The 12,642-nt window shown below is 27.8% G+C and overlaps 1 protein-coding gene across 4 annotated transcripts in view; it reads right to left on the bottom strand.

Moving 5' to 3' along the window:
* milt (trafficking kinesin-binding protein milt) overlaps window positions 1–12,642 on the bottom strand; it is a 30,028-nt gene that overhangs the window by 12,284 nt on the left and 5,102 nt on the right. For 3 of the 4 annotated variants that reach the window (XM_035090391.1, XM_035090388.1, XM_035090390.1), the window contains exons 4-6: window positions 11,103–11,207; window positions 10,788–10,892; window positions 3,033–3,109 (exon numbers count right to left, since the gene is read on the bottom strand). In XM_035090391.1, coding sequence (XP_034946282.1) covers window positions 3,033–3,109; window positions 10,788–10,892; window positions 11,103–11,207 — 287 coding nt within the window. Of the gene's footprint in view, window positions 1–3,032; window positions 3,110–8,418; window positions 8,958–10,787; window positions 10,893–11,102; window positions 11,208–12,642 lie in introns of those variants that run through there. The other variant, XM_035090392.1, reaches the window with a different exon arrangement.

The raw sequence follows: 12,642 nt of genomic DNA, 5'->3' as shown, positions 1-12,642 counted from the left end.
TGAAATTATTTGCTTAAGCCACTGACTTGTCTCTGTTGTTTTGGCGTTTCCAACTCTTTTGAATTTTCGAGAGATTCCTTCCAGAGGTTTCATTCCATTTCATTGGAACAAGGGAAGAAAGGAAAGAAGATTCATGAAAATAATTATTTATTATGAAAGACAGATTTGTGGTTTTGAAAATAATTTTGAATTGTATAGAGTCACGAAATTGATTTCCTAGGCTGAATTATCGTTTCATTTTTCTAGTAGATAATGAATGATTACGTTTCAATGAATTTTAGATTCAGAATGTTTTTTCATTTCAGCGGAATTCAATATTTTACTCAACTTTCAGAAATTGCCAGGAGGCAGTTTTAGAAGATTGGAAGAAGTGTAAAATAAATATATGTCCCCATCTATACATAATTTGACAAATGACTAAATTTGTTGTTAGAAACGCTTAACCGATATATTTATGTTTAGTTTCTGACTTAGATTTGAGCTGACCGGACGTTTTTTCTGTCTTCAAGATCTTGCAGTTGATTTAATAAACGATTTCATTCTTTTGTAATTTTTATTGGAGTTATTATTTTATCATATTTTACAATATATATATATATATATCAATCCGCCTATATATCTTTATCGCCTCCGCGTTTTGGAGTAAAATTATTTCATTTTTTTTAAAAAAATGAATCTACTTTTTTCGAAAAAAAGTAGGTATCATAAACTTTAAATTGTGTGCTGTCCGATGCGGCCGCATCGTTTAAGAAAAAAAAATCACCCTTCAAGTACAGTGTACCAAGTTACAGAAATTTGGTTAGGTGAGGTTAAACATGGAAAAACATAATTGCCTCCGTTTCAGAGGCAACTACGTCGCCAAATGAGTTCAGAGCGTCGTTTCAATAGGTTGATACGGAGGCAACAGAGGCATATAGGCGTATTTATATATGTATATATATATATATATATTGTGACGTTATTTTTCGATAACGTCCCATTGTCAGCTTTAGAATTGTCTTATTAAAAATTTAAGGCTGATAATAGCCAAGTTGGAGTGTTCCAGTCATGATTTAAAAAGTAAAACTATTTATCTGAAGCTCATTCGAGCAATTACCTTGACTTTTATAGTCCAATTGTGCATATTTTCAAGTGTTTTATTTATCATAATATTTTTCCTTACGCCAATGTATTTAATTAATTCATTATTTTATTAATTTTATTCAACGTCATGAGTCATTGTAATTATGTAAATTTATTTCTGCGTATTTTAAGCAAAATTATAATCTTCATTCGTATTTTGTGGCGTAGGATAGTTATTTATAAGTTCTTATTGATACGTATTGATTTATTAATTTATTAATTATAAGTAATGTAAACCAAGGCTAAGGGATTCATTTAGTAATTAAATTTAGTGGATCAAGTCTCAATAACCTAAGTAAAGCAGAGTTGAGATAAACAAGTAAATCTGTCAACCACAGGGACTGTTGGGAGGAGAGTTGGGAGGCTATAGTGGAGCAGAGGACCAAAAGCAACATGTCACCCTGCAGTTTTCCTATGCTGGGAGACGTCCTAGCCCTAAAGGTTGTAGTCACGAGGCTGTTGCCAGTAAAATGGGACTCCAAGAAGAAGATGGAAGTATGGAAGATATCGTTTTTGAGTTTAGATATTAAGTTTTGGAATTAGGATTAAGTTGATGCACATTAGTTTTAAGTGACCCCTCCATATGAAAATCTGGGAGAAGTCACGTGAAGATAACCACCAATAGAAAATGTGATTTGACAAACTGAAGACGTTTTGGAGTAGTGGGAGTTTTTGAAAAAATTTTGGAGAGTCGATTGCGGACTGAGCTCCTAGTGAGTCGATGGCAAGTTGTGCCCATGGAGAGTCAAGTATTACCATCTTGTTGGGAGAGAAGAGCAGAGAAGACTCCAGTAAGCAGAATGAAGATCAGAAAGGATTTTCAATTCAAATTGAAGGACGTCCAAGACCACCAGGACCGAGTTTGACAAAAGCTACAGTATCGAAAGCTCTCTGCAGAATTTGTGGGATTTATAATTCCATTTATATACACGCCTTGTTAATACAATCAATAACAACTTTTGAATGTGTACTACTATGCAATTTTCATATAGAATAATATCCATTTGATATTATGGAACAAGATTGACGATAAGTTTGTAAAACCCTGAAACTGTCTTGAAAGGAGTTATCTCTAGGGATCTATTTCACCCTCAAGAAGTTCATATCTCACTCAATTCGATCTAAAATAACGTATATTAGCTGTAAACAAATCGAAGATCATACGTCAGAATACCTTTCTTATATGTCGAAAACAGGTTTCAATTCTTAAAAACAATACACGATCTGCATTATGCCTAATTTTAATACCAAATACAAATTTATGAAAAGTACATTGATTTTTTATGGTTATTTGAGATAGCCGAATAGCTACGCAAGTAAAGGCACTACTTTTTAAATTACTGAAAGACAGAAAAATTCATTTATAATAGTACTTTTCTTGGAACTATCAATTGATTAAATAGTTATTCTGATCGATTGAAATGTAAAATGAATAAAATAATTTACCAATCAATATTTTTTTTATTAATTTATAAGTTTGAATCAAATGGTATTCAGCTCAAACAGCTGACACGGCACAATGTACTCATACGAATACTAATACATTTAGGTGGAACAAAATACATATATTTAAGTCGAAATCAGCTCTTGAAGAATTTTAAACCTGATTTGGACTTGAAAAAAACTCGATTTTCAATCAATTATTGCATATGTAGTTTCAAATCAGATAAAGATAATTTTTTTTTTCTGCTTTTGCCTTTTTTTAAAGTCGACATCAGATCTTATTTTTCGACCTGGGTATATAAGCGTTTAATCATCAATTTAAGGCAACTTTCTGAAAATAAATTCAGTTATCAAATATAACTTAAATCATGTTAACTGACTGGTTATTAATAAGCTTTCTCAAATTTTAGAAATTTGTCATTAAAAATTCAAAAATTATTAAAATTAAAATAAAATAAATTAATTACCTCCTCTAGAAGCCTTGTTACTGCCTCTATGTCATTATAAGTTTTTGTCATTTGGCTCACTCGATTGCTACATAAAACTGCAACAAAAATCCAAAAATTTTATTAGGAAAAATAAATAAAAAAATTTAATTAGAAAATGAAATAGGTCTGAGCACACTTTGTCTGTGCTAAAACGACGAACTTCCCATTAGTAATTGTTTATAACAAATTTGAATAGTTATAAACAATGCGTAATTGTTAAGAGTCATATCTCGTCAGAAATAACATTATTTTGTTAAAAACATCAAAATCTATGTGACATACACATTACTTTTATCAATAGATACAATTTTTAATTGTTTATAACAAATTCACATTGTTATGAATAATGTGTAATAGGTGAAAGTCATATTTGGTTATGAACAACCATATCTAATCAATATTGACTTCATTTTCGAATAAAATTATTATTCTTTCGCTTAAAAGTATTTTAAAAAGTTAATTTTTTCATTTATTTATTGTTAGTTTTTTTGTTATAAAAAAAATGCCTCGACCGAATTTGTTCAAATTTTACTCAGATCTTTTTTGTAATAATATCTTTCGAATAAATTGAGGTTGAAGTTGATATCTTAATCTGTTCTTGAGATATCGAAAACGAAAAATGCTGACGTACGTACACACACACATCATTCTAAAAATTGGTCAGTATTCTTGCAAATATCATGAAACGTGGAGATATGATGAAAATTCAACTGTCACCAATCTACCCAATTTTAATAACTTCCTAATGGGAAGTTAACAAGAATTACAGTTCAATCATTTCCCCTACTTGAAACACAAAAAATAAATATCATTCGTAAGAGAAATCTCAATACACTAAATTGTTTTATATAAATTACAAAATTTTGTTTTTATTTTACATACACATCAGAGTGTATGATTTTATTCTGGCTTATTTATGGTCAATTATACCTGATTAGATATTTCAATAAGGAATCAGTCACTTTAAAAATAATTGAATGAACAACAATTTAAAATTGAATTGGGATAGGAAATTTATAATGTAACGATTTATTGATTGTTTCTTAGTCCCTCAGTAGTCTGTTCGATACGTTTTGATCCAGAATAAAAATTACTTCCGCACCCATTATTTATTAACCTTGCATAAATTATTACCAGTAGCACTTTAATCAGCACATATTCATTAGCAGAAATGCACTAGAAATTGCCATCGTGGCATCAATTACTAATACGTAAGCACATGGAAACAGTATCACTAATAAGCATCTATTTTCTTAATGTTGCAAGATATCTTCGGTAAATATTAATAAACTTGTTGAATTGCCATGAGGTAGCAAGGAAAATTGGAGTAAGTGAGTATTGAGAACATTTGTGATGATGATTTGAACCATTGTTCGACATCAGACAAATGCTCTGTTAAGTTGAGAGTTTACAGTAACAGCATATGTTATCTACTTGAAAATTATAACCATCTAGAAAATATTTTGGATACTTGTTGGGTAAACTTGACACCTACACAGTCAGGGGTTGAGGCACCTAATCGCGGTAGCGGAATGAATTTTATTTTATTAAAAAATTTATAACGCTAAAAAAATTCGATTAAAAAAGTTATGGAATTTTTAACTAATTACTGAATCAATTTTTCGATTTTATTATTATTGTTCCATTATTAAACTTAATTAACTCTAGAGCCAAACTCGAATCTAAAACTTTTGTATAAACCTAACGCTTGCGATAACGGAGAAACTATGAGGACCCATTTACGAATTATCTATTTGTATGACAATAGTGAGTTTTTTTTTTAAATTGTACAAGCATCACCTACAGACGGAGTAAAGATCTTGCGGTAGAGGGTAGTCATTGTTACGAAGCATTTCGTTAAAGGTTTCCAATAAAATTAATTGATAATTTTTTGGCAGTCTAAACAGAACCTCGTAGTCAATTCCGTCAAAGCAAGTTAAAATTTTCTGAAGCTGAAGGGAGAGTCTAGAAAGTGTTAGTTTTACATGAAAGAAAGTAGCAAGGAACTACAGGGAGTTATTCGAATAAACTTTATTAGAAAATAAAGGCATTCATTTGAGAATGAAAATTGTAAAAATATTCATTATTGACAAATATTTAAATTTGATTCTACAGGAAGTACTATTTGGACGTTGATCGGGAAAAAATGTCAAAATTTAACAAAAAACCCTGAAAAATGACTTTATACTTTAAAAGACACTTAAAAATAAATAGATATACTTAAAATTATTAGTTATAGTTGAATATCATGAATATCAATTGAAAATATTTAATAAAATCAAATATTATTAATAACAATTCATTGTTGCTAATAATTGTTGATGGTAAATAGTCAAGCAAAAACTTGAAAATCAACATAAAAAATTAATAGATTATTAATAGTACTTTTTAAAATTCCAGTTTTCAATGAAAAATTATTTGTTCACAAAAAAGCGAATAAGAAATTATTTGTGTGGACAAGATCCAATTAAAACAATTTTTTATAATTTTAAATCGTAAGGTTTAATGTTCAAATCAAAATGGATTCATAAAAGCCAACTATAGAGTTTAGTTTTTCATTTATCGACAACTTTATAACGTTATCTATGTAAATAAAATTAGTGTCTGTCTGTGATTTTGAAAAAACTGCTTCAAAATAAGCTCAGAGGGTTATTCGCATGCTGTTTAAATGTACATGACTATTTTTAGAATTTTTGTCGGTCTGCCTGTCCGGGGTAATCTCGGAAACGGCTGAACTGATTTTGATAAAACTTTGCAGACATGAAGAGATGGGTATCAGGAGTAACATTGGCTACTTTTTGTTAAAGGACTATAATCGTTCATACTAATATTTTTTTTTCTATGACATGCAGAATGTGCCTTGCAATTGACGACGTTTTGTAACAAAAATAACTTTTAGTTTATTAGTTTTGTTTTTTTATAAATGATCTATTTTATATCCTAAAATGATATTTAACATTGTTTAATGTTCATAATATATAGTCAATTTTGTAATTATCTTTTTAGTAAGGAAAGATCTTTACTTAGACAAATAAAAGTAATAGGAACTATTTTCTTACTGTAGGCATCAGTCGATATAAATACACATATGTCTCTTCAGAGATCATGGCAAAATAGTTACACAAACTTTAAAAATTAGAAATATGAAAAAATATTTAATTTTAGAAATTCGTATTATGACAGTAATTTCTGAATAAAAACTTTGGAAATATATGGAACAGTACATTATGTGTTTGAATTGAATGTTCGTTCATTATATAGAAATCAATTTTATTGGAATGAAATTTCAAAGAGATTATCTCTTGAGTCACATTATTACGTTTCAAATTTACGTTGAATTTTGAAATTGGATTAAGTAGTTTTTCTCGATATTTTTTCTTTTATAGTCAATGTAACCAATAATTAATCGATTATTATAAAATTATCATCATTATAGAATACATTCAGTACTTATTACAACACACATTAGAAAACAATGAAATAAATGTTATGATAAAAAATTTTAAATAATAATTTACTGCTAATAATAATGATAAAAGATAATAATTATTCACGATTTAAAAATAATATTATTTAATCACATCTGGAAATTTCTGATTTGTTCGGTTTTCCTGGATCTTTTATATCAACATCAAAGAGGTAAGAATCTGAATGTTTTTACTGAACGCATAGCCAACCCTTATCTTCCCTTCTTGAAGCCTTTGCTGATCACAGATTATTCTCTAACATTTATAAGTAATTCCACAGCTCATTTTAACAACTCAGTTATACAATTAATTCTCAGTATAAGTACTCTTTATTTTCAGTACTTATTTAACTTTTTTTCTAGTTTACAGCGTTAAAATATAAATCTAAGTGGTTTCCTTCCACTTCTTTTTGTTGAACTCTATTAAATTAACTTTTAAAACAATTTAAAAACACATATGTGTTTATACGTGAAAATGTGAATTCCATTTGTAAATCTCTCTCAATCTTTAAACTCATTATATCAAAAGAAAAGCAAAATATTAGTTCTCTCCAGTGGTCCGAGTGCAACCCGAAAGGTCCACTACTAATTTCCCAGTGGAAAGAATGATAAAATTTAGCTAGCTCACCATTTCTTTCAGTTTTTTGATTCTGCATAACAAATGGCTTGACCGATTTTGCTGAAATTCTAAACAGTTCTAAGTTGCATAATTACGTATCAGATGCAATTGGTCCCACATCAATATTATTTTTTATACTCGCGATAATTGAGGCGAAAAATAATTCCGAACGTACATACAAATACAGACATCCACTCAACAATTATTGTATTCGACTCTGGGGACCATGAAACGTGGAGATTGTCGAAATTCGGGATTCAAAAAATCGAACCCATTACAATAACTTCCCACTGGCAAGTTAATTAATGTTTCATTCAAATAACACTATTACAAAAGTAAAGAATGAAGTATAATGAATAATAAATTTTCAATAATATTACTAGTTTTTCAGATTGGTAAAGGTATGAAATTTTTTCCTATTAAAATAAACCCTTTTCAATTGAGTATATTTTACGAACTTTATTAATTTAAATTGCGATGTTAATCTAATTTCTATCTGAGTTTCTCATTTCCTCGGCTAAGTAAAGAAGAAATTTTTCTTAGTGAATTTAACAACTTTGATATTTTGTCTCAGAATTTTTCGAATGATACACTTGTAATTATGATTTCTTTTTGGAAAAATTTACTCATTTAAAATTTTCATCTTTTAATTAAACTCTATTATGATTATTATTTGTTTTTTTTTAATTTTTTAATCGGTATCCTACTCACTCTTAATAGTATTTAGTATAAATTAATTGTCTTTAAAATTTATTTTATAAAAAAAAAGCATTGTTAAACAATGTTTTCTATCCAAGTGTCGAGCTTTAATACATCTCTGAATGTACAAATGCACTCATCAATATTACTTAATGTTTTTTAATTGGCCTCAGAAATTATTAGTATCATTTCGTTTGTGGTGAAAAAAAAAAAAAAATCAGTAAATTCATCGATAACTTTGTTTTCATTGATCGACACTTGTTTAATGAAACTTGTAGGAGACCACTTATATATTGTTAAAGATTCTATAACCTAACAGAAATTTTAAAGTCGATACTTCATATTTAGAACATAAAAATATGTAGAGATAATAAATTTTATGGGCAAATAAGAAACAATAAATTTTATTATTTGATAATTTGGTATATTCATTAACAATCCTAACCATTTTTGTAATAATTGTAGTGTTAGACAATTGAGTATTGCGTCATATGCAGTAAATATTCTAGTGTAAATACGATTTTTACTTTCATCTATTTTTATATTCTATTTAATAATTAATGTGAAATGACACTTATTACCATCTAAAGTATACCGCTGATGAGTTTTTTATAGAGTTACAACTCTGAATTAATGTCATGTTGGTACGTATTTTTTAATACTTATTTTCAAATAATTTACTGATGAATAGTACGTTGTAACCGTTGACAAAACTTGATAATCGTAAAAAGTACATTCAAAAATTATTAAATTAATGACATTATAATCAGCTTCACATCTAGTATGTAATATTTGAATATACAACGTCAATTATATCAACGATTCACTTGTGATATATCAACTTGAGTCACATGAATCGATCTGTCATGTTTCTCTTATTTGGAATGAACTGGAACAATGAAATGTGGACCGTATAAGAATACACTAAGGTTGGAGGCGCTTCATTTTGCGCGGAACTTTTAAAAAGCCTCGAGTCCAACACAAATATTTTCTGAAAGAGACGAATATATTTTTGCACAATAAATAAGTACATATCAATGATAAGTTAAGATAGAAAATAAGAGAATGCTGGTTTTTATTAATTATCCGAATCAAATCAAAATCATAGATTTTCATTCATCATTACCAACAAGTTTAGATCAAAAGTAGATCAGGTTTATTTTTAATTATGTTAAATTTTGAAAGACAAACATTTAAAATTGCACAAAAATTTTAAATAATTTCAAAATCTTTATGACTAGATGAATATATGGACACTACTTAGGAAATACATTGACTGACAAAATTATCAAAAAATAAAACTTAAAATTCAATATCTTTGTTACACACGGGGAGAAAATAATTGCAAATTTTATTCTAGTACATGGTAGTCTCTTGCATCGAATGGCAAAATGAAAATAAATAATTTTTTAATTTAGATATATTACAATTGAACCTGTCATGAGTCAATTATTTAAAACTTTTTAGAATCAACAAAAATACGATGTGAAACACCTCAATGAATAAAATGATGCAGTTTTTTTTTCTTTTTACGAATGAATGTCTCTTTTCAGATGACAGATTCATTTCGTCCTTGTAAAAATCCAAATTAAAAAGTTACTTATTGCCATCTTCACTTGAAGTGATAGACTATTACGTAGCAGAGTAATGGTGACAACTGTTTTCTGTCTGTGCATGACAATAAAGATATTGACTTTTTTTATTATTCATCAATTATCAAACTACGGTTAACGCTTTTAATTTTTATTACTATCTATCAGCATAAAAATCTTTATTCGTCTACACATTTTTTTATCATTATTCAAAAACAAAAAAAAGTCTAATAAATTTATTTTGAAATCTAAAAGCCTGTATTTCTTCACTGACGCTGATTCATCCTTTAGATATTACATGCATACAATTATTTAAAAAGGATAATAAATATTCTCAAAGATTGAATAACTTTTAAGAATTCATCTATGATTTTTGAACTAATTACATAAATTTTCTACTGCAATGACAACGAAATATTTACTGAAAAATTTTATGGTTTTGTAATTCTAACATTTCGTGTTTAAATCGATAATCAGTCCAAGAGCAGTATGAAAAGTCCCCATGCTGGTATGTATTAATTTTAAAAGGTTAAAAAAATTGTTTGATCATGGTGTCTCGTAGAGATTAACGAGAAAAGAGCGGTTGTACCAAATGTCATTGTTGGGAAGTGATTTTTACTATTGTTTCCAAAAATTGATAAAAATTAAAAAAAATTTTCAGGAAAAATCACTAAGCATCAACGGTCACTTGGTGTGTTAACCTTTTAAAAAAAAAATATATCCCCTGCATCATGTTGTTTATAAAAAAAAATTAAAAGATAGGATTAGTGAGAAAAATTATTAAGTAATATATTAATGAAAAAAAAAATCTATTAAATTCTTTTTTTTTCAGCAAGGCGGAAAAAAAATTTTTTTTAAAAATGAGATGGCCATTTTGTAGAGTGGGAAAGATCCTATCCACTCCTAAAGTAGCAATAAAATCTCCAAAGATCGTTCAAAAGTACAGATGCGCAAAGTTGACAAAAAAGGCGTTCACAACAGTGTAAACAATTAAAAAAATAATTTTTTTTTTTAGGTTCAACGAGAAAATGTTCAGAAAATGATTATGAACATTCTATAATTTTGTGAAATTTTGGAAATTAAAATTAATATTTTTTTTAAATTAATTAATTAAAAAGGCGCTCAGCGATATATTTTGCCACAACGCCCCAAATGGTCAATTTTGGTGCGCGCGTTCAGAGCACTGCACTTTTTTACCTGTAACACGTAAATATATGCTCTATAAAAGCTATAAGTAGCAGACGGAGTCCCATCAGATACATATTTTTCCACGATTGTCGCAGAAATTTTATAAAATTAATTTGGATTAACGATAATAACGCTTATGAATAAATAGTTAAAATGTAATCGTTACTCACTGAAGTAATTAAGTGTTTCCCGGATCTGGTCCGATGACAATTTTAATTCTTTTCCTTCAAGCTGAAGCGCTGGAGATGGAATAAACCAATCAGCGTTTTCGTAACCTAAAAAAGATATAATAAAATAATGTTTGGATATTTGAAAAAAAATGATGAAAATATTGATACACAAAATCAACAGAATAATTGAATAACTTATAGTTTGGAGGCGTAGCTCAATGGTTATATGGAAAATTGATAAAATTTAGATAAAAAAAAATAAAGTAACAAAATGTATAAAATTAAAGTTTAAAATTTAAAATTATGCTAACTGACCTTGAAATTCAGTGAGAGTGTCAGCACGAAGACGATATCTTGGTATCTGTTCTTGAAGTAAACTGATTATTTCCACCTCTGGAAGCTCCCCACCACTGCATACCTCTAAAACAGTAGCCAAGTATCCTAGTCAATAAATCAAAATATCAACTCCGTTTTTATTATTAAATTAAGAAAAACTTTTAATTTTAAATTTTGTATACTTTAAATATAACTAATTATTTATTAATAATGCAAAAATAATTCAACAGACAATCTATTCACAATTTTAGAATCACGAATCTAAATTGAATGATGCAGAGTAGAAAAAATTTTCATCCACATCAATAATTATGTTATCTGTTTCACTTCAAACTTCGCTTTGAGTTTCTTCAATGACTTCTTATAGATGGGAGATTTTAATTTATAATTCCTATAGCCGTATGTAATTTCCGAAAATTACAAGTAAGAGGAATCGTATTGTATTTCTGATGACTTTGTAGATTGTACACAGATCTTTTTTTTAAAAAAAAAAAATATGCTTTTGAAACTGGGAATCAACTCCAAATTTTCTTGCATTGGGCACTAGACAGTCTGCTATTTAGATTATTTCATACAAGTGGATCATTTTGTTAACGTAGTATCATTCGTCATTTCGTGAATTTCTTCCCGTCTTTACTCTACAATTTCTTCATAATTAAAAATTAAATTTTCTCTCATTAACCCTTCAGAACTCTCACTCAAAAACTGATATATATATATATATATATTACTCTCGTGATTTGAAAAAGTCTTATATCTAAATAACATGTGAAACTGAATGATAAGAAGATATAAAAATTTCCTAGGGCTCACTTTATTTGAAATTATTCACTATTTTAAGATAGAAAAGAGGTTTATTCATCACGATATATGTTTTATAGATTAACACGTTATTTAGATATGAGACTTTTTTTCATAGCGAGAATTCTAAAGGTTAAATAATTTTCGATACTTGAGTTGAGAAAATTGAAGTTTTAGTTGTATATTATTACATTTTTATTTTTTTCCAATTTGTAAAAAATAATTAAGTAAATTTCAATTAATCATTATTAATAAACATTAAATCTGGTTTATAGTAATTGAATTTTATTTTCAGCAACAGAACATCATGAATAAAAATTGACACTAATAATGAAAAAGAAACATTATGAATAAGCAACTAAAGACGATTTTTTCTGATTTTTGTTTTTTTTTGTTCTAATCATCATGAAAAAGTATTTGTTAAACTAAGTTTTATTATCTGTGGGCATATTTTTCAATATAAATGTTTGATCATTATCTCCTTTGTTGATTATATAACGGGGACATAATAATATAGACTTCAATGGTAAAGTTTACAAAATGCCTCATTTTTATGAATGGTTATACATATCTATATAGTGAGTATAAACATCCACAAATCGATTTAAAAAATGATATCATACATTCACACTTTACAGACATCATAGGTATTTAGGACTATTTTAAAATAAATGTATAAAGAGTTGTTGTATCTGTATGCGAACTTCTAAATATAACT

The sequence above is a fragment of the Chelonus insularis genome, unplaced genomic scaffold, assembly GCF_013357705.1.
Source record: "Chelonus insularis isolate UGA/USDA-ARS -01 unplaced genomic scaffold, ASM1335770v1 contig_76_pilon, whole genome shotgun sequence".
Lineage (NCBI taxonomy): Eukaryota > Metazoa > Arthropoda > Insecta > Hymenoptera > Braconidae > Chelonus > Chelonus insularis.
Note: the sequence above shows the minus strand (reverse complement) of the source record. Positions and strands in the feature narration are given on the sequence as shown.